This window comes from Muscardinus avellanarius, assembly GCF_963383645.1.
Source record: "Muscardinus avellanarius genome assembly, chromosome: 2".
NCBI classification, from domain to species: domain Eukaryota; kingdom Metazoa; phylum Chordata; class Mammalia; order Rodentia; family Gliridae; genus Muscardinus; species Muscardinus avellanarius.
In genome coordinates, this window is record NC_137787.1 from 189,456,701 (window position 1) to 189,479,459 (window position 22,759).

Below are 22,759 nucleotides of genomic sequence, written 5' to 3' on the forward strand. Positions count from 1 at the left end.
CATGCTAGTCGTTGAGTGGACGTGTTTTCATTTGTCTTGGGGGTGTATTTTAGGAGTGAAATTGCTCTGGGTTATCAGGGAAAGAGTTTGATGGTTCTGTGCTAAATTTATGACTAAATTTTAAGAGACCGCCGAAATGTTCTCCCAGCTGTGTGCACCATTTCATATTCCCACCAGCAACGTGCGAGAGTTCTACTGCTTGTACACGCTTTACAACACTGGCAATTGTCTGCCTTTTTATTATAGACAGTATAGTGCATGTGAAATACAGCTCATGGTGGGTATAATTTGCATTTCTTAATGACAGATGATGTTGAACATCTTTTCGGGTGCTTATTAACCATCTGCACATCTTTAGAGATTTAAATCCTTCCTCTGGCCAGTTTCAAAACATGAAATAGCAGCGAGCTTACAGCCTCTCACCACTTCTACTCCTTCTTATGCCATTTAATTTATTTATTTTTGTGATATTGAGGATTGAATACCAAGGGGCATTCTACCTCTGAACTATATCCCAGGCCCTATCTTTTATTCTTTATTTTAAAACAGAGTCTCACTAAGTAGCTAAGGCTGGTCATGAACCTGTGATTCTCCTGTCTCAGCCTCCCAAGTACTGGGATTACAAGTACTGGATTAAGCCTACGTCACAAGACCCAGCATTACTTGTATTTCTTTCTTTCTCCTTCCTTCCTTCCTTCCTTCCTCCCTCCCTCCCTCCCTCCCTCCCTTCCTTCCTTCCTTCCTTCCTTCCTTCCTTCCTTCCTTTTCTTTTGTGGTACTGGGGATGGAACCCAGGGGCTTTCTACCTCCAGGTTACACTCCCATTTTCCGTTTTATTTGGAAACAGGGTCTCACTGAGTTGCTGAGAGCCTCACTAAGTAGCTGAGGCTGGCTTCAAACCTGCACGATCCTCATGTCTCAGCCTCCCAAGCGCGGGGATTACAAGCGTGCGCCACCATTCCCGGCTCCTAGTTGTATTTATTTCTATATGTTCAGGAGTTATAATATTTTAAAACTATTACAATTATTTTAGTCTCCCTTTTATGAGATAAATTTGAAGTGTAACAATTTTTTATTATTTTACCGCTTACCTCTCATTTCGTTAAATTATGTCCTTTAGAAGTTTCTCCAAAAAGGGCTTGGGTAACATTCCTTTGAATTCCTGCCTAATTAAACATTTGGTAGCCAAGTGTGATGGCGCACACCGGTAATCCTAGTACTTGGGAGGCTGAGACGGTAGGATCACAGGTTTGAGGACAAGTAGTGAGATTCACATGAACCTAGTGAGACCCTGTTTCAAAATAAAAATAAAATAGGGCTGGGGATATCACTCAGAGGTAGAATGCTCGTGGGTTCAGTCCCCAGTTTCCCAAACAAAACAACACAAAACAAAACAAAAGAAGCAAAATTTGGATTATTAGTAGTTGAATGCAAGTTTGGCTGAGTTTAACGTTTTGATCCTTTATTTCTTTGAGGGCATTCCTTGTGATGAAGGCCTTGAATATGGCAATGAAGAAATCTGAAAAGTTTTCTCTCTTATTTTATTTTACTTTTGTGGGTCCGAGGATGGAATCTAGGGGCACTTTACCTCCGAGCTACACCCCCTGCCCTGTTTTTTATTCTTTATTTTGAAACAGGGTCTCACTAAGTTATGGAGGGCCTCACTAAGTACTGAGGCTGATCACACACCGTGATCCTCCAGTCTCAGCCTCCCAAATGCTGGGATTGCATATGTGTGCCACCACGCCCGGCTCTTCCCCTCTTATTTTAAATTTTATGCTTAGGTGCCTAAATAATCTCTTCTTCTTCTTTTCTTCTTCTCCTTCTTCTTCTTTTGTGGTAATAAATGAGGATGGAACCCAGAGGCATTCTACCTTACAGCTACACTCCGAGCCCTATTTTTTAGTCTTTATTTTGAAACCGGGTCTCACTGAGTTGCAGAGGGCCTCACTAAGTAGCTGAGGCTGTCCATGAACCGTGATCCTCCTGTCTCAGCTCCCGAATGCTGGGATGACAAGCGTGCGCCACCACGCCCGGCTAATCCCTTCTTAATTTTTCTTTCCCTTATTTCTTTTTCTTTTCCTTCTTGCCCTCCATTGCATCTCTTCTCTTTCCTTCGCCTCCTTCTCCTCCTCCTTTTCTCTGTCTCTGTCTCTCTGTGTGTGTGTGTCTCTCTCTCTTTCTCTCAGTACTCGGCATTAAACCCAGGGGCACTCAACTGCTGAACTCTCCCCCAGCCCTTTTTACTTTCTGTTTTGAGCTGCGGTCACAGGCCTGCTCCCTCATGCCATCTCCTTTCTTTCTTTCTGCCGACCAGTGGTGATCCAGGAATGTGCTGGTGGTCATTATTTTCTTGTCGTTGTTCCTAGAATAGAACATAGTCATTTATTATGAAACACCATCTTTATTTCTGGAATGATTTCCTGAATTTTGTCATATATTTTCTTTTTCCTTTTCTTTGGTCCTTTCTTCCTTCTTTATTCTTCATGAACAACAGTTGTAGGCATGTTGGATCACCTCAGTTTGTCTTCTATATTTATCTTTTTTTTTTTATGGGGCTGAGGATTGAACCCTGGGCCATTCTAACTCTGAGCTACACCTCCAGCCTGCTTTTTATTCTTTATTTTGAAACAGAGTCTCACTAAGTTGTGGAGGGCCTCATAAGAACTCGAGGCTGTCCTTAAACCTGTGATCTCCTGTCTCAGCCTCCCAAGTACTGGGATTATAAGCATGCACCACCGCGCCTGGTTCTATATCTATTTTTTATCTCTCTGAATCTTAACCTTCTCCCCCAAGCCTTCAGCATTTCACCAGTACATATATATATAGATTTTAAGCTACTTCCAATGTGGTCTGCATTTCAATGATCCAGATGAAACATCCTTTATCTGAAATGCCTGGGAGCACATGTGTTTCAGATTTGGGACTTCCTTCAAATTTGGAACATTTGCATATGCATGATGAAAAATCTTAGGGATAGGCCCAAGTTTGAACACAAGGTATGTTTCATAGACCTTATCCACAGCCAAAGGTAATTTGGTGCAGTATTTTTAGTGTGTTAATGTTCTGAATGCCACCTGTCACATGAGGTGAGCTATGGAATTTTCCACTGTGGTGTCCTATAGGCCTTCAAAAGTTGTAGATTTTGGATTTTTAGGGTAGGGATCCTCAACCTCTACCTTATTCATCTTTCTGTTTTCATGCCCCCGAGATCTGCCCCCATGCATTCTTTCCTGCTGTCTTCTCAGAGTTCCCTTCGGCTCCCTGTAAGTTTTTGTTTATAGAACCAGTTATTTTATTAAGCTTTGTGAATTTTTGACAATATGTGTGTGCAAAATTTTAATCTGTTGCATGTGACATTTCTGTGCCTGGTGTTCATCTGTCGTTTGTTTTTTGCTTTTTCTACTTACTGGATGGATTGTTTGTTAACTAGCGATTTGCAGGAGCCTCATGCGGGCCAGCAGACAGGGCCTGAGGCATCCTAATGGGATCCTTGTGACGTGTGTGTGCGCGTGCGTGCGTGCGTGCGTGTGTGTGTGTGTGTGTGTGTGTGTGTATGGGGATGGGTGTCATCTTTCAGCCTTTGCCTTTCTCTTGCTGGCTGAGACCTGGCCAGCAAACAGTGGTGTCCTGGTGGCTGTCTCCTCCTTCCCTGGCAGCAGACAGTTTCCTCCAAGCATGACTCTGGGCTTCTCATTCTTGTAACCTGTACCGTGGGAAGCTGTTGCTGCCAACCTGCACATCTGGCTCTGCTGTCCCAAGAAAGTTGTCGCTGAGTGCGTTCTGCTGACTTGGGGCGCCACGCTGCCATTTCTGTCTGAGCCGCGGCCACGATCCCCCCTCTCAGCATCTCTCTTCTCTTCTATCTGACCTTCACCGTAGTTTGGCAACTCTCTCTCACAGATGTCCTCTCCTCTCCCCAGGGAAGCAGGCTGCATTTTCTGTGTGCTCTTACTGCTTCTGGGTTAGCTCCAAGGGGAAGTCTTTAAGCCCGGGGATGATGACAAGACAGCTTTCTTCCACCAGTTAAAAATCACCTTACTCTGTCGTTACTTATGTTTAAGGAACTCTTCAAGTAGGTCCGAAGAATAGAGTGGTTTTGCAAAGGAGCTTTTTATTAGTAGTTCAGCAATGATGGATCATCAAAGGATCATGGATCCTTTCTTTGGACCGTTCTTCCGGGAGTTCAGAGGTCAGAGGGAGCAGACGAAGGTGAAGTCAGGACAGACGTGGGTTAATGTTTAGACTCAGGAGGCCTCTGGGTTGGCTAGGCCTGTTTACCTGCAAGATGACCTCCGCCAATTTTGATGCCAAGTATCCACTGCAGCTGCCCGTGTGTAACTCGCAGCGTCTTTGTGATGCTCCCTGGGCATCCGTAGGATGCCCGACTCAGAGCTCACGGCCGGGGTGATGTTTGAATGAAACAGAGCTTTCCGTGTACAGCAGCCGTCTGCACACAACTCCAAAAACAGAAAGAATGTGTGACATGCTTTGTGGAACCCTCCGTACGTGGGAGTAGACACAATACAGGCGTGGGGTCATTTGAGGACTAGAGACAAAGGAAGTCGAGGAGATGGATCTGTGTTAATCGTGAACTCAGTTTGATGTGTAAGTGCCAAGGTACAACATGCATCCTAGGATGCATCTGCATCTGAGGATCTGAGCCAGAGGGAAGGGGGAGGTTCTGTTCAGGGGCTGAGGGGCCGAGACCGTGCTGTTTGCAGGGCAGGGGCCTAACAACTTGAGAGGGATATGACATGGGAGAACAGGCCCTTCCTGCCTGGGCACCGAAGCTCAGCCAGGCACACGCCTCCTTGGCTCAGAGCTGTCGGTGGCAGGGTGGCCAAGCTGGGCATAAAGGACCAGGAGCAGGGTCTGTGCGTTCTGAGACAGTTTGGGGGCACAGAAGGTGGGTAGAGGCCAGGAGAGGTCAACACTAAAACAGGAAAGTGCAGAGGAGGCTGGGAATGGGAGGCCCACCTGACCAACAGCAGAGTTTTCTCTAGATGACATTGATTTTTAACAGGCAGAAGACATATATGAAAGTAATTTTGCCGATTTGTGATGATTTTGAGCGCACAGACTCCGAACACATCACACCCACATTTAATTCATTTCATTCAGCGGTGGGTCTTCACTCCAGGGCCAGGCACCATGCTTGGCGGTGTAGACCAACACAATCAGTCTGGCCTTTCAGCACGACTAGCTGCACCAGAGCCTGGATCCCACCAGCAGGCAGGTGAGAAGCAGGTTCCCTGAGAGCGCTGATTGGGGTAGAAAGTTAAGAAGGCGTCGGTAAACACGCTGCTGATCACAGATGGGCACCCGAGCCCTCCTCGGAAAGCTTGGGCCTCCGTCACCTGGCCGCGATCCCCACTTTTGAAGGATCGTTGAAGGAGCCAGTCGTCATCACAATGGTTGTCCCCGGGCTTTGGGGACAGGTGGGGCAGGCAGATGTGGGATAAAGAGAGACAGGTGCCATTCCTGGCTGGCACACGCCCTTTCCCTGACCGATGGAAGCACACATCTGTTTACGCCGTGGTGATTTGTGTGTCTGATTTGTTGCTGGGGCTCCGTGGGCTTTGATCTCTGGACCTCAGGCCGGCCTTGTTCGTGTGGGGAGACACCACAGCGAGAGGAGGAGGCGTTTCCAAAGGACGTTACTGGGCTGTGTCTTGGGCACCTGAGTCTTGGGGAGAAGGATGAGAATGAGTTGGGCGAGAAATGCTCCGAGATGACATTGACCAGCCGCTGGTTTTTCCTGAAGAGAAGAGCGGGCGGGTGACTTGAGCTGAAGGTGTAAGGCACACCATGTAGCCCCAGGGCTTGCGGCCATGGGCCAGGTGTGTCACCATCACTGGCTGTCCATCAGGACCGGCCATGGTGGTTCTCTTTGCTTTGGGTTATAAGCTAACCCCTCCATTCATGCTCATGGCTGTCCAAGTAGATGGACCCTGAACCTGAGGCCCAGTCCAGGTGCAATGTCCTCCTCCTCCTCCTCCTCCTCCTCCTCCTCCTCCTCCTCCTCCTCCTCCTCCTTCTCCTCCTCCTTCTCCTTCTTTTATCTTTTTTGTGGGTCTGGGGATGGAACCCAGGGGCATTCTATCTCCAAGCTACACCCCCAGCCCTATATTTTATTCCTTATTTTGAAACAGGGCCTCACTAAGTAGCTGAGGCTGGCCGTGAACCTGCGACCCTCCTGTCTCAGCCTCCCGAGTACTGGGATTACAAGCGTGCGCCATCACCTCCAGCCTGACTTACAGCTTTCTGATCATCCTTGAACCTTAACTTTTTTTTCCTGAGAGCTAACTAGTTTACACACTGGACTTATTTTCGTTTAAAAGTAGGTTTTGTGTCTTTTTTGTTGTCTTTTTTTGGAACTGGGGATTGAACCCAGAGCACTGCTCTTTCAAGGAAGTGCTTGCCACTGGGCTACATCTCAGTCTCCAAAACAGGTTTTTATCACATCATCTTGTTATTTTTTATTTTAATTTATTTATGTTTTTGTGGTACTAGGGATGGAATCCAGGGGCATTCTACCTCTGAGCTACACCCCCAGGCCTAGTTTTTATTCTTTATTTTGAAACAGGGTTTCACTAAGTTTCTGAGGGCCTCACTAAGTAGACGAGGCTGGCCTCAAACCTGCAATCCTCCTGTCTCAGCCTCCTAAGTACTGGGATTACAAGCATGTGCCTCCACGTCCCACTTTGTCTTTTATTTTTACCTGCTGTGTCCAAGTGAACCCGCTTCCCAGGCACAGATGATTACATCCCCAGCCCCACCCTCCCGGCACTGTTTTCCCATGTCTCAGTTTTTTTTTTTTTTTTTTTTTTTTTTTTTTGTGGTACTGGGGATGTAACCCAGGGGCCTTCTGCCTCCAGGTTACACTCCCAGACCTATTTTATATATTTTATTTGGAAACAGGGTCTCTTTTTTTTAATTGGTGCATTGTAATCATATATCACATTGAAATACAAGACTTGAGAGGATATATAAGCACACATTATCCAATTAGCCCTCATCCAGCCCCCATCCCATTCCCTCCCCCTCCCTCGATCCCATGCTTGTTTGGTGATTAACTTTGATACATGTGTTTATGTGCCTCCTGCTTTTTAAAGAGGCTCCATCCTCCCCTATTCCATACCCTCTGATTGGTCACCTTAGTTGCTTCACTATACGGCCCTTTCTATAGCTTGATCTCTTCCTGTTGCCCCTTTCCTCCTAGTTATTGCTGATTAGGGGAAGCATCTGGTTTTTACTTTCTGCCATATTTCTCTGTGCATGCCGCATTGCAAGTACCGATCCCACTCTTGACGGCTCCAGTTGTGGCCTGGCTACCCGGTGGACTGATCCAGACCTCACTGGCTCAAGCAGCGGCCTTGCCTCATGGGAGGCCCCGATTCTGGTCTTGCTGTCCCCGACACCAGCCTAACCTCTTAGCTGGCTCTGATCCCGGCCTCAGGGGCCCCAGCATTGGCCTTGCCTCACGGCAGGCTCCGATGCTGACCGCTGGCCCCGGCATCGGCCTAACCCCTCAGCAGGCTCCGATCCCGGCCTCGGAAGCCCCAGCACCAGCCTTGCCTCACGGCAGGCTCCGATCCTGGTCTCGCTGGCCCCAGCACCGGCCTAACCCCATGGCAGGCCCCAATCCCAGCCTCAGTAGCAGCCTTGCCTCATGGAAGGCTCTGATGCCGGCCGCTGGCCCCGGCACCGGCCTAACCCCTTGGCAGGCTCCAATCCCGGCCTCGGAGGCCCCAGTAACGACCTTGCCTCACGGCAGGCTCCAATACCGGCCTCAGAGGCCCCAGTAACGACCTTGCCTCACGGCAGGCTCCAATACCGGCCGTTGGCCCCGGCATCGGCCTAACCCCTCGGCAGGCTCCAATCCCGGCCTCGGAGGCCCCAGCACCGGCCTTACCTTGCGGCAGGCTCCAGTGCTGCCCGCTAGCCCCGGCATCGGCCTAACCCCTTGGCAGGCTCCTATCCCGACCTCAGAGGCCCTAGTAGCGGCCTTGCCTCCTGGCAGGCTCCGATGCTGGCTGTTGGCCCCGGCACCGGCCTAACCCCTTGGCAGGCTCCAATCCCGGCCTCGGAGGCCCCGGCACCGGCCTTGCCTCACAGCAGGCTCCGATGCCGGCCGCTGGCCCCAACATCGGCCTAACCCCTTAGCAGGCTCCAATCCCGGCCTCAGAGGCCCCAGTAACGGCCTTGCCTCACGGCAGGCTCCGATCCAGGCCACGCTGGCCCTGGCACCGGTCAAACCTGGAAACAGGGTCTCTTAAGCCAGCTGAGGCTGGCTTTGAACCTGCACGATCCTCCTGTCTCAGCCTCCCAAGCGCGGGGATTACAAGCGTGTGCCACCATGCCGGGCTCAGGTTCATTTTTAAGCTGCTTTTTCTGTCATGTCCATGGCTGCCCACCACACCCAGGCTATTTCTCGGCTAGGTGTTCGAGGCTCCCTGTGGCCTGATCGCCTTCTTTGTAGAACATACCTTTAACTCTGCAGTCCTCTTCCTTCCCACAAGCCAGTTTCTCTCTCCCCATAACTTCCTGGAACACCCCCCCCCCCCCGCTTGCCTAGAAGGCCTCGCCCTTGCCTGTCTCCTCCTGTCTTTTTTCTTTTTCTTTTTATGAGCACCATAGCCATTCATCTTAATGGGGTACAAGATGGTGGAGGCACACAGGCACACACCGCTCAGTTAGCCCGTCCCGGTTACCCCCAGTCCTTCCCTCCCTCCTTCTCCCGTTTGGCTCAGTGATCGAGTTGGGTGTGTTTGTAAGTGTATATTAGGAAATCCCCCTCCTCCCCACTTCGGTCCCCCTCAGTTGGGTCACCTGATTTGCTCATCTGTCGTTTCTCCTTCTTCATTTGAGACCAGACTGAGTTTAGCTCCTCCTTCTCCATGATGGGAGCCTCCCCGCCTCCTGTAACCACCTCACCCCTTCCACAGTAGAGACGTCCCGGGGGGTCTGGCTGGGCCTCAAGCAGCCAACGCTGCGTTCTGGTCTCTACCAGGCCTTGTGCTTCGCAGGCGCTGAGACGCTGAGAACATTCCAGATTGGCACTCATAGTGCCTCCGGAGAGGCTGCAGAAGGATGCACATGGGCTTCCCCACTGGGGGTGGCCCCACAGCCCATGGGCGCAGCGGCACACGGCGCACGGCATTGCGAGCTCTGCCTCTGGCACCCGGGGTGTGGCATTGGAAGCGAAGGTTAAAGCTAGAAGCTTCCAGGTAGAGGAGGAGGCCCCTGCAGGCCGAGGCCGGGAGCGAGACCACGGCGACCGGGAGATGGTGGAAGGCTGCGTGTCCCCAGACAGGGCGGGCTGTTTGGGGAGCAAAGGGGATTGTTCTGTTCTTCAGAATATTTTTTGCCAATACTATCATATGTTGAATGGCTTCTTGGGAAAGGGGGACACTTGGAAGAGCGGATGGAGGAAGAAATAAATTGTGAAGGTATTACAAAAACGGAGAAATGAAGCACCCTGCTGTATGTCCGTGTCCCTCCCTTTCCCCATTCGGATCATACGCTGGAGAGGCAGAGCATGTCTTTTATCCATTTATCTTTCTAATACCCACATTACTTAGAACGTTACAGTGTCCGTACGAGGTCATTAACGGATGCTAATGATAGGGCCGCGCTCTGTTTATCATCTTCCCACCGGAGTCTAAAGTGGAGAAAGTAGTGCCTCGCTCCCCGTAGACACTGAATGATAATGTGTGGGACACAAGCAAGTCGACAGTGTCAGGAGCCGACTGTGAAAGTAGAGAAGAATAAAATATGCGGCGTTGTGCAAAATATGCAAATGAATGTAACATGCCAAAAAGATGCGCAGCCCGGCACACCTAAGGTGACGCTGGGGCGAAGTCTCGGAGGCGCAGGGGCGGAGGGCTGCTTTCCCCTGCAGTGGTTTACGGTAATTCCCTAATAAGAGGAGATGACCAGAGTTGCTTAAGGGATTTGAAACGTCTTCTGATGTATTTTTTTTCTCTCTGTTTCCTGCAGATACTATATAAGCTACTTTCATCATGGGAGAAATAGAACAAAAACCCACTCCGGGGTCACGACTGGGGGCCCCAGAGAATTCGGGAATCAGCACCTTGGAACGTGGACAGAAGCCGCCCCCGACCCCTTCAGGAAAACTCATGTCCATCAAAATCCAGATGCTGGATGACACCCAGGAGGCGTTCGAAGTGCCGGTAAGTGGAGCGTGTGTCTGTGACCCACCCGCGGGCAAGGGCCACTCGGTCCCCATGTCTCGGAGACATGAGGCCAGAGAGGATGTGTGTGTTTGGCCCCACCAACCCATTCTGGTTCTGAGCGATCCAGTTATCAGCGTTGTGTGTGTGAACCATCCGTATAGTGATGTGAACGGGCTTGCTTTGCCGTGGCCTCCCATACACAAACACACATAAGTGCGTGCTTATACATGCGCACATGCGTGTGTGTTTGAATCAGAGGGAAGAGTGGTTTCCGGATGGATCCCAGTTGACTTTGCTAATACACAGTAATCCTCTCTCATAGTCACGGGCACGTGTGTTTTCTGCGCAAGCGTGAGCCCCACTTAACTCATGTCCGGAGTATTGGCAAGAAACAGCCTAAGCAACCCATCAAAGGGCAGTATGTATGTTTTCACATGGAGACATCAGGAGAGACCCTACCTGTGGCCTTGGAAGATGGGGATAGGGAGCGTGCAAAACTCTGACGGTGGCCGCCCTAGAAGGAGTAGAGCTGGCCATCCCCAGGGCCAGGGAGTGAGGCAGGAGGCAGCTGGAGGCCGAGCACAGAGGAGCCAGCCTCAGCCTCTTCCCAGCCTCCTCCTGCAGTGCCTCCTTTCAGGGAACCACTGGTTACAATGGCCACAGCACATCTTGGTCTGCGTGCCAGAGGGTGTGGTATGAGGGCCCGCTCCCTTGGGGACCATCATCTCTGACCTTGGCTCAGCCCACAGAACCCTCGGCCACCTGGGAACACATCCTTGCGGTTCTGTCTTGGGTACCGAATATTGCTCCTAACATTGTTTGTGGGGGGAAGAAACAACTCTTGAATTCCAGACAGCCGGCTTGCAAACTTGGGGAACACACCCATTTTCAAGGTGGAGACAGCCTGCCCATTACTCTGGTCGGCTGGAGTGACTGAAATTTAATAGTCGGCGCTAATGGCGGTAACCTATCATTTAATCATTTATGGGATGTGATTCAGTAAATTATATTTATTTCAAAGAACATTGTTCAGAGAGTGTGAATTAAGTGTCTCAGGGAAAGATAAACCTCAGAATAGCTATGTTTAATGGCAAACAACCTTCGCACCGTTCCAGTTTTCTTGCCTGAGAACGCCTATCTTTCAAGGACTTGGGAATGCCTTCGTACTTCTGTGAGCAAAGCCAGTGCTAATTTCTGGAATCATAAAACACATCGAGGAAAGCACCTGCCAGCCTCTGAGAATTACACCTTCTAGAACATGTGGCCCGCCCCCACCCTTTTATCCTCCTCCTCGCCAGACTGGTTCAGTGAGGTGCTGGGTTTCAGTGTTTCCTTCTGGGCCCTGAGAAGGGCCTGGAGCCCCGGCTCTGGCAGTGCAGTCTGTTCCCTGCTGTTCCTCTGTGGGGCTTGGGCGAAGGAGCCAGCAGGTGCTGCCGTGTTGCTGACTCCAGGGATCATAGGGTGTGTTATTCTGGAGTCCGGCAGTTTCTCCAAAGCGAAGAATATCCAGGCTCTGCTCCTAGTTACTGTTTAGCGAGGAACTGTATAGGATCTTCCTGTGAAAGAAGTAATCAGGGTTTTTTTTTTTTTTTACTGTTATTCATTTATTTATTTCTAGGTGGTACTGAGGGTTGAGCCCAGGGGCATTCTACCTTTGAGCTAAACCCTCAGCCCTGTTTTATTTTTATTTTGAGAATAGGGTCTCACCAGCTTGATGAAAGTCTCACTAATTGCTGTCCTCAAAAGTGGAATCCTGTCCAAGCCTCCCAAGTGCTGGGACTACAAGTGTATGCCACCACGCCTGGCCTTTCATCATTTTTGATGTCATTAAAAATACTATTTTTTCCAGACGTGGTGGCGCACGCTTGTAATCCCTGTGCTTGGGAGGCTGAGACAAGAGGGTCGTTCAGGTTCAACGCCAGCCTCAGCTACTTAGTGAGACCCTGTTTCCAAATAAAATATAAAATAGGTCTGGGAGTGTAGCCCGGAGGTAGAAAGGCCCCTGGGTTCCACCCCCACTACCCCCCCCCCCCAATACTATTTTTAAGCCGGGCATGGTAGTGCATGCTTGTAATCCCAGTACTGGGAGGAGAGACAGGAAGATTGCAGGTTTGTAGCCAGCCTCAGCTACTTAGTGAGTTCCTCTGAAACTTAGTGAGACCCTGTTTCAAAATAAAGAATAAAAAATAATAGAATACCCCTGGGTTCAATCTTCAGTACCGCAAAAAAAAAAAAAAATTTTTTTTTTCAATCTGGAAAGAGCCTTTCTCATCTCTCCCTCCAAACTCCCATGCACCATTAAAGACCCTATTAGTATCACCCAGATCCTACTCCCTTGGGCAGCAAGTGGGCTTTCTCTCCCCTTCTGCAAGATTTCTTAACTTGTATACTTACCAAGGTGGAGCCAGACTGCCTGGGTTCTGCTTTTTCTTCCATAAAATGAGGATAACTCCACCCTAACTTCATGCTACATGGGATGAAAAAAGTTGGTACCAGTAAAATATCTAGAGTAGCTCCTGGTACATACACGGAGAGCAAGCCGCACGGTGAGCGGCACCGGTGCACATCTGCCACCGCACCGCCTGCTCTCGAAGCAGCGACCTGCCTCATTCTCTCCATATCCCCAGCGTCTAGCGTGGCGCCGACCTAGGGCAGGCACGCTTTTAATGTTTGCAGACTGAATGTTAGAGCGGACTTATTTCACAAGTAGAATTTACTGCCCTAGTTAGTCTTGACATTGCCTCATCCATTCATATTCTATTTTTCGAGTGTGCTCAGGATGTTCCTTCTCGGCCCATGATCAACAGCTGTTTTCCTTGCTGTAGAAAGCCAGATGTCAGCATTTCTGTGCAGGGGGCTGAATCTGAATTGCTGCCCGGCTCGAGCCCGGCCGCTCCGCAGCTGGAAGCCATCAAGGATGCTCGGTGACTCAGCCATCGCGCTGGGGGAGGACAGTGACTACAGGGTCGCAGAGATCAGCTCCAAAACGGAATTGTTCTAACATCTTGCTCCAAAACTTTTTGCTGAGACTTCCTGAAGGCCAACAGCCTGACCAGGAAGTGTCCTCTCCTCCCTGCGTGCTGTGGCCCAGAATGAGTGCGTTTTCTCTGGGGCCACTCCTCCACGGACTCTGCCTTTCCCTGGTGGCTGGCTCCCTGGGCCTTTTCTTATCCTCTGCTCTGAACCTACATTTTAAAACCAAAGCAGTCGCCGGGCGTGGTGCTGCACGCTTGAAATCCCCGTGCTTGGGAGGCGGAGACAGGGGGATCGCACAGGTTCGAAGCCAGCCGTGCTGGCTTAAGAGACCCTGTTTCCAAATAAAAAAGTATAAAAATAGGTCTGGGAGTGTAGCCCGGAGGTAGAAGGGCTTCCAGGAACCCCATTACCACCAAAAAACAAAACAAAACAAAACAAACAAACCCAGAGCAGTCGTTTTATGGGCACATTCCCTAAATCCTGCCTGGTGCACAGAACCAAATCAGAACCTGCAGGGTTGCACCGCAACCTTGTATTTCTGTAGCCAGCTGGGCATGGTAGTGCATGCCTGTAATCCCACCTTTACTGTTGACTTCGGACGGTGTTTCCAGCTACTTCCTCTGCAGAGATGGACGTTCAGAAGCCATTTTTTTTTTTGGCACGGGCTTGCACGATGTTTTGTCCTCTGTGGTGGAAAGTGCTGTGCAAATAAGCCTCGGCTCTCAGTTTGATGTGCACAGCTTTCCCTCCCCAGCCGGCTCATAAACAGTGCTTCCTGGACTTCAGCAAGGGTTAATGACACCTCCCCCTGCCAGGCCACCTCCCCGAAGGTCCCTGAGAAGGTTTTATGTGTCCGGTCCTCATGACCTTCTGGTAAACAAACACTGCTCCGCTGACGTTTGTGGGCGAAGCAGATGGCTTCTTCTCGGAGTGTTTATTCTTCTTGTTAGCTGCGTCTCCCTAGGACAAGCGGAGGAAACGGCGCAGCCATTTGGGAGTGATGCTGGCTCGGGGAAGATGCTCCCGGGTGACAGGAAGACACTTGGTGTCTGTCAAAGGGACCGGGCCTTGGAGTTGCTGCGGCGGGTGGGCGGCGATGCAGAAGCCCGAGCCCTGTGGCCAGTGGCAGGGAGCTGGCTGTGGGAAGAACTCAGGTGGAGGATGGTCACTCCAGAACAGCCCCTGCTGTTTCCTTGTATTTCTGACCCTAGTGGCTTTGTAGTTCTTAATCCTTTCGTAGTTGTCCTGTCCTTTGCCCAAGAATGAAGCATGGTCCTCTTCATCCAGAGAGCCAGGGCAAGCACAGCCAGCCTTCATGGAGGTCTGCTGGGCACTGCTCAGGGCTTGGCCACCTCCGCGGTGGGCGTCCTGTGTGTTTCAGCTTCAGCATCAGCATCTCCTTCTAGAAGCTTCTGATTTGTCTGCCTGCGTGGCTGTGGCCGGGGCTGGTAGACTGGGAGCCATGGCCTCTCGTTCCTGTACTTTGCCCTAGGCTGCACCTGGCTGATGCCCAATACCCAGTGGACACCTGGCATGCTTACTCATGGCCACTTGACTCTTGTCACTAGGTAGGAGAGGTTGTTGGTGCTGTCCTGGCCACAGAAGAGCGCTCTGGTCATTTCCCAGGTTCCCAGGTTGGGCTGGCGTTGAGATCCCTCAACATGGCTCCATGCCGGGCTCCTTGTCTTGGGAGACTCCTGGGCTCCCGTGCCCCAGCCCACTAAGTCTCCCCAACTTGCCCACTAAGCTCCTGAGTGGGAGGCCCCGATTCCAGCGGGCTTGCTCCCTGGGAGCCCCCACTCTCCCAGCTCCGGGGATCTGATTTTGCCTTCCTGAACACTGTCCCCCACACATTCATTTACCAGAACCCCTCAGCCAGCCCTTCCCAGGCGCTTTCTCCCCTTCCATGTCTGTTATCTTTCCTCTAATTAGACTTCCAATCCTGTCTCCATCTGCCTCTCACTAATGACTTCCCTCACATCCCTGGTGCTGACTCAGTTTCCTTATCTGCAAAATGAAGCATTTGGTCTAGATAATATTCAAAGCGCTATCTGCTTTCCTTCTTTGGAAGTTGGGACCCTATGTTGACATTCTTGTTGCTGAATTAACTTTTTGTGACTGGACAGACAGATGGAGATTCCTTGAGAAAAGAAGTTATTAATCTTTTTTTTTTTGGCGGGTCTGGGGATGGAACCCGGGGGAATTCGACCTCCGAGCTACACCTCCTGCCCTATTTTTTATTCTTTATTTTGAAATTGATTCTCACTGAGTTGTGGAGGGCCTCACTAAGTAGCTGAGGCTGTCCCCAAACCGCAATCCTTTGGTCTCAGCCTCCCTAATGCTGGGATTACAAGCATGTGCCATCACGCCGGGCTAGTTATTAATCTTAAAAATCAAACCCAGAGTCCCCAAAGCCTGGCCAGACACAGCAGTTACTGTTTACCTACCAAGTTCTGAAGAAAGATACCTGTTATGGGTAAACATGTCATTTTTTACGTGTGACATGTGACAGGCGTGCCGTCCCTTAGGTGTCTGTGGCGTAGCCCTTGACAGCATGAGATAGATTGAAAGAAATCAGTCATGTTCTGGGTAACACGCTATCATCAACAGGAAATTCCATAAGTGCACTGAAGACAGGGACGACCTCCAATTCTAAAGAGAAACTGTTGGTTGGAAAAAGACCACGTAGGTTTTCTACTGGTGACCAAATTGCCCATGCTATCTCAGACACCTAATTAGGGGTGTTATAAAGCCAGCCCGTAAATGTTTACACTGCTTTCATTTGATCACCTCCCCAGTGAACTGGGCCTTTCGTTTCTCACAGTGGGTGGATATCCACGGAGAGGCTGGGGCTGGGTCGCAGGGCGCTGTGTGGGGACTATGGGGGTTAAGGCTGGCTTCCTGGGCTTGAGCTCAGAAAGAGGGGTGGAGCAGAAGTTTGCCTTTTCCAAAGCCCCAAGTCTCCTCTTTGTAGTCCTCAGTTTACCTCAGGGAAAGCCCAGGCTGTGCCCCCTCACGGCAACTGTGTCTTGGTGAGAGCGCTTTATTGTCCACTTCCCCCTCCCTCCCTCCCTCCCTCCCTTCCTCCCTCCCTCCCTCCTTTCTTAATTTTCTCAAATTTTGTTTCCCTTTTATACTTCTCCTTCAGCTGCTTTAGGGAATGGTTTTTTTAATTTTTTTTTTGGAAGGCACCATAAGTCTGTTTTTTTTTTTTCTTTTCTTTTCTTTTCTTTCCGTCAAAGGGGTAACATATAGGCAGGACAGTGGTGCATGCTTTTAACCCCCGTGACTTGGGAGTCTGAGGCAGGAGGAGCACAGGTTCCAGGCCAGCCTGCGCAACTTAGGGAGACCTGTATGAAAAATAAAAAAGGGGCTAGTTGAGTTTTAGAATCTCTGCTGGATTCAATCCCCAGTACTCTGTGTGCGTCTGTGCACACATGTAACTAAGTGCACGTGAAATACACATTTAACTAAAGGTCTTCCTTTTCTGTAGTGCCTGTCAGGGCCCCCTGGATCCCACGCCTTTGCAGCTGAGCTGGATAACAGGAGAGCGTGTGTGCCTTCCCAGGCAGCTCTGTGCTCTTCTTGGCTTGAAATGCTTTGTGTACAAGAGGACTTCTGGTAGTGCTGGAGGAGGGCAGGTCTACATAAGAGTTAATTAGACATTTTATTTATTTTATTTTATTTTCGTGGTACGGGGGGTGGAACCCAGGGGCTTTTCTATCTCCAAGCTGTACTCCCAAACCTACTTTATACTTTATTTGGAAACAGGGTCTCACTAAGTTGCTGAGAGCCTCACTAAGTAGCTGAGGCTGGCTTCGAACCTGTGCGATCCTCCTGTCTCAGCCTCCCAAGCGTGGGGATTACAAGCGTGCGCCACCACGCCCGGCTCAATAGACATTTAAATCCAGAAGAGCGGACCGTGTACCTGAGCCGGTGCCGCTCAGCAGCTGCGCTCTGAGCCAGAGTGAGGGGAGGAAATTTCACTTGTTCTCTGGGCTTTTAAAAAATGAGTAAACGCCCAGTTGGTCTGGTGCGTAGGGTCTTGGCAAACCCCTAGCATCCAAAGTGGCAGAACAGATTGGTTGACAGCAAGGAATCTTTTCAGGAGCAAACCTGCCGGAGTTGACTTCTCCCCCACGGGCCACGGGCCTTGCACAGTCACCCAGCCTTTCTCTTATGCTCCCTCTGAAAAGTAATCCAACCTGCTCATCCTTAAAGTAGATGCGATGACCGTCAGGATGTTGCCGCAGAGTGTGAAGTCAGACGCATGCCCAACTTCCAGTTTTTAAAGAGTCAAAAGATGGGTGAATTTTCTGGCGCTAATAAGGAAAAGCTGGAGGCCACTGTTCATTAATTTGTCTGATCGTATTTTCTTTTTGTGTATGGTACTGGGAGTCGAACTCAGGGGCATCCTACCTCCAAGCTACACCCCTGTTTCTATTTTATTTTTATTTTTGAAACATGTCTCGCTAGGTTCATGAGAGTTTTACTGCTTGCTGAGGCTGCCCTCGAAATTGCGATCCTCCCGTCTCAGCCTCCCAAGTCCTGGGATTGCAAGAGTGCGCCACCACGCCCAGCTAAGTGTGTTTTCTGAAAAACATAACCAGCCATCCGCTATTTAAAACTTGTAATTTGTTCTAATTTATGAAAAGTATGAAGTATGGCGGCTACATTCACAACTGCCATCTGATTACAAATGACAAAATACTCTACCCTCTTTAAAACTGGTGTCTGAGTAGCTTTCAAAACAAATGATAAATGGCCAAAAGGGGGGGAAAAAGTTTACATATTTTCTTCATATCAGTGTTACTTTTGGCTTCTTTTTTAGCCAAGTTTCTGAAATAGTGCTGAGTGCACTTTGCATGGTCTTTTCTGGGTTTTATTTAACTTTGAATGATAAATGGTGCTTATCTGGGTCTAGCCTCTGGAGGTTAGATTGAAAGCCTCTGTAATAAGTAAAAACATGTTATTCCTTTTTTTCTTCTTCTAGAAAGCATTCCAGTTAAATGCTGCTTGCCTTCCTCTCTTGCTCTGTAGAAGCAGAGTTGAATTTAAACGTTGGCCCCAAATGTTTGTGCGTGACCCTTTCAACCTGAGTTACAGCTCTTACGATCTGAGTTGTGTAGCTCTGAGACGATGGTGGTAATCCTTTAACAGCTGCTTGCTATTTTCTCCCTGAAAAGAAGAGCCATTCAGGAGAACCCAGTAAATAAAAGGAATAAATTGCAATTAGGAATGTCCACATCTGGCATTCCAATGGGCTACATTCTGAGAAAATGCAGGCCATTTGAGAAGCTGGGTTTCCCCTCCCTTTAAATGGAAATAGTAAATTTTCTTAACTATCTCCAAGGACAGAGTGGTTAGAGGGGGAAAGACAGCTATGGGGCGCCGGGTGCACGGCGGCCCGTTCCCAGCTGCACACATGGAGAAGTCCATCTTCAGGGGCCAGGTGAAGCGAAGACGCGATGCTGTAGAAAAACGCCTTGCAGAGCGCACATATGAGCGCTCCTAAAAGTTCTTAATGAAAAAAATAAAATGAATAAAAGCTCATAAAAGTGAGGTTTTTTCCTTCCTTCTGCTCTAAGTATTAGTTTCATTTTTGCTCTTGAGCAGAACTGAGACCCTGCTTTCATTGGAGAGCTGATGGGCAGGTCAGATGGAAAAAAGAAAGTGCCTGGGCACTCTAAAGGCAACAGTAGCTGCTTGTGCCAGGCCGAGACGTTCCCTTTCCCCAGCCTCTGAGCAGCCTCCGTCAGCCCTGCGCTTCTTTGGAAGGCGCACCATTGTCTAAGCTAGACCGGCTTTCAGGAGGTGTTTAAGGCTGAAAGGCCACTTCTACTGAATGCATTTACTGATGTTTTGGGGACATATCTGTGGCTTCTCTGTGCTTAAAAATGGGTTTTAAAATTGAAGAGGGATTCTTTTAACTCAGAAATTCACGTGTTGTGGCTTTGCTCCTTTCTTGGTCCGCTCTATTTCCTTTTCCATTTTCTTAGTGTCAGGATGCTTCTAGTAGAGCCCTGCATCCCCATCATGTAGAGTGGACAAATGGCTTCAAGGTAGGTCAAGGGTTTCAAGGCCCTCCAGGGTGTTTCTGCAGGATGGGTTCCATGGGTACAGTTGAATGAGACCCTCTTACATTTGAATGTAAATATGAAGATGTTGCACATAAAAGTTAGGTTGAGCCGGGCGTGGTGGCGCACGCTTGTAATCCCCGCGCTCCAAGCTTAGGAGACCCTGTTTCCAAATAAAAATGTAAAAATAGGTCTGGGAGTATAGCCCGGAGGTAGAAGGGCTTCCAGGAACCCCAGTACCACACACACACACACACACAAAAGTTAAGTTGACTTTTTTTTTTAATTGTCTTTTAGCTGGGCGTGGTGGTGCATGCTTGTAATCCCTGGGCTTGGGAGGCTGAGACAGGAGGATCACGCAGGTTCGAAGCCAGCCTCAGCTGGTTTAAGAGACCCTGTTTCCAAATAAAATATAAAATAGGTCTGGGAGTGTAGCCCCGAGGTAGAAGGCCCCTGGGTTCCATCCCCAGTACCACCAAAAAAAAAAAAAAATTGTCTTTTATGTTCATCCTTCACTTATTTTTCTTGCCTTCTGTTACTTTGAATATTTGAGTTGGACATAGTAGTAGTTTTTAACTCATAAGGAAGATATGCAATGATTTACTCAGTTTGGGATCTTTCTACTGTAAATAGACCGGTCACTTAATGAATCATTCAGAAAGCCTTTAGGACTTGGCAATTGTGTGCAAGAGCTGGTAGGTTTTTGTCTTCTCATTTATACAAACAGAAAAGTTGGACCATATTCCCGCAGTGGGATTCTGTGGCACTCTGGTTTTCTTTTTTGGAAGGTGATCTTGGACACATGATATGGGTTTCACAAATACTTATTACCATGCGAGGCAAGGTGTTGCTCATGATAAGAAATCAAATTAAAATTATAAACACCCTTGCCAGAAACTCCTTGCTGTGTTCTAAGCCTTTTGCCAAGTGTACACATCCATCATTCAGGTCTAGCCATCGGCTGCCCTAGGCCTTTCTGTGGCAAAGGTCTTAGGAGAAACAGCGTCTTCCTTTAGTTGATACATAAGGATCATGGCTGATGCTGCTAATAAAGACACTGCTGTGTTTATGGTTAATTGGCAAACCCCTGAGTTTGGCATGCTGAATGCTGGTTGGCTCAGGGCACATGAGTGACTTGGCGTGAGGCAAATAGCTGGGGTACAAGAGCCGCAGTCCCAGCCCACCGACCCAGGGTTACTCTCCATTTAGGCCTGTAGTTCACTGTTAGACATCTTCTGGTCCATAAGGAGCCCTTAGGATAATACAGCCCGCCATTTGTGCTGGTATCTGTGACAGGTGCCGGGGGAGCTCCTCTTACTTGGGGTGGACCAGTTGAGCATGGCTGAGCCTATAGGAGGAGAGCCCAGTGACCAAAGACCTTGGCAACGTCAGATGCACATGGTGGTGGCTGATAAGGACAGGGGTGGCGCAGGCAGAAGGCCAGGGAGCAAGAGGAATCCAGGAGGTGGGGCGGGCAGGGGCCTGCAGCCATGGGACAGGAGCAGCAAACCCTCAGAGGGTGCGTGACCGCAGACAGTCCTCCAGGAAGTCAGCCGGCACAGGCCTTTCTGCGGCAGATGTCGTACGAGAGCCGATGTCTTCCTGTACTTGGTATGACGGGAGAATTGCCGATGCTGCTAATGAAGGGCACTGCTTTATCTTTAATCACCAAGGGGGAATCTGCGGCTCTGGAAATTAACTTCTGAGATCCATGGTGATTATGTAAATAGTCCCCGGTGGAAGTAGTAGATGGGTGTGGTTGCTCAGCTCCAATTTGCCCTTGGCATTTCCATTTCCCCATTGCCCCCGAACCGCCATGTACAGCCCACCACACCTAGGTGAGGAGCCAGCGGCTGCCAAGCCTGCTGCCTACGGGTGTTGGGAGGAACCGAGTGATGGTGCCCCGTGGCCCATCATTGCGTGTCGACGTGATGTCCTTATAAAGTGAATTGTATTGCCAGGCATGGTGGCGCACGCTTGTAATCACAGCATTCGGGAGACAGAGACCGGAGGATGGTGGTTCGTGGACAGCCTCAAGCTACTTAGCGAGGCCCTTTGCAACTCAGTGAAACCTAGTTTCAAAAATAAAAGAGACTAAAAAGTAGGGTTGGGTGTGTAGCTCGGAGGAAGGATGCCCCTGGGTTCCATCCCCAGTACCACAAATAAATAAATAAATAAATAATAAGAAATAAAAGAAAGTGAACTATGAAGTGCAATGGGCCATCTTCCTGACAAGACCTTTTTCTCTCAATGCTGAATCAGTTTCCGAGGGCCGCCATAACACAGTGCCCTCCAGAGCTCAGCCGGTTTTCCTGAGCGGTCGGTACCTGCTGACACCTACCATGTGTTGACCCCAACCAGGAGCCCAAGAACAAGGACAGCCTCTCGCTCAGGAGATGGCCGGGCGCTGCCTGCGGAGGACATTCAGGCCACCAGGCTGCGGCTCCTGCAGCTTTAGGTCTCGAGGGCCTGCCCCCTCTTCTTCTGCCGACCCTGCGGTCTCCTCGAGTACCACCGACCCCTACACCACCCTCCTCGCCGAGGCCCCAAAGAGACGCCTCTTCTTCACCTCTACATCCTGTGATGCTGGGGCTCGCTGACCTGTGGGTGATTTTATCTATAGAATTCAAGGGATGTAGAAAAAGAAGGCAAATTTCTGCAGTAGATACGACGTATATTGGATGGAAGAGTTGAAAGAAAATGCTGATATTCCTGTGAATCATCTCATCCCTTGGCCTGATCTCATCATTCTTCTAAGGGCCTAGAGGACATATTTCATGAGACCTGCTCAGAGGGCTCCTTGGTTTCGTAAAACAGGCTGAGAGCTGCTCCCTTCCCCTTATTAACTCGGTTTCAGTCACATTTAGCAGCTCGTCACGCCCAGGGAGACTGTGTGGCGATGACGGCCTGTCCTGTCTGTGGACCACAGGCTGCGGCTTGGAGGCGGGCCAGGGCTCCGAGCGCTGGGCTCTGGTGATTCATTAATTCCCACCCAGGCTAACGGTGAATGAGGAGCGTTAGCAAACTTTCTGAACCCGCAGTTAAATGATAGCCATCTTCTTACTTTTCCTTTACTTTTTTTTTTTTTTTTTTTTGCAGTGCTGGGGATGGAACCCAGGGCCATTCTACCTCCAAGCTACACTCCAGCCTTATTTTTTTATTCTTTATTTTGAAACCAGGTCTCACTGAGTTGCAAAGGGCCTCACTAAGTAGCTGAGGCTGTTTTTGAACCGCGATCCTCCCGTCTCAGCCTCCCAAATGCTGCGATTACAAACGTAAGCCACCACGCCCGGCCCTTCCTTTTCATTTTAAGAGCAACTTTTCTCTAGTGGACTTCATCCATGAGGACCCTTGGGACCCTCAACTTTTTCTCGGAATCTGTGGAAAAGCACGATAAAAATAGAGTCCCAACTGGAACTTGTTCACCAGAAACCCAGAAAGTGCCAGCAGCCTGCGGCCTCCCACCAGCCGTGCCCAGAGTCTTTCTGTGGGTGCGAGTCCCAG

The 22,759-nt window shown here is 49.6% G+C and overlaps 1 protein-coding gene across 5 annotated transcripts in view; it reads left to right on the forward strand.

Moving 5' to 3' along the window:
* Positions 1-10,028: 10,028 nt before the first annotated feature.
* The window catches only part of FARP1 (FERM, ARH/RhoGEF and pleckstrin domain protein 1), a gene marked incomplete at both ends in the record, with an annotated part of 238,806 nt that continues 226,075 nt past the window's right edge, over positions 10,029-22,759 (forward strand). For all 5 annotated transcript variants that reach the window (XM_080690176.1, XM_080690177.1, XM_080690179.1 and 2 more), the window contains one exon: positions 10,029-10,199. In XM_080690176.1, the coding sequence (XP_080546302.1) occupies positions 10,029-10,199 (171 nt within the window). The remainder of the gene's footprint in view (positions 10,200-22,759) is intronic.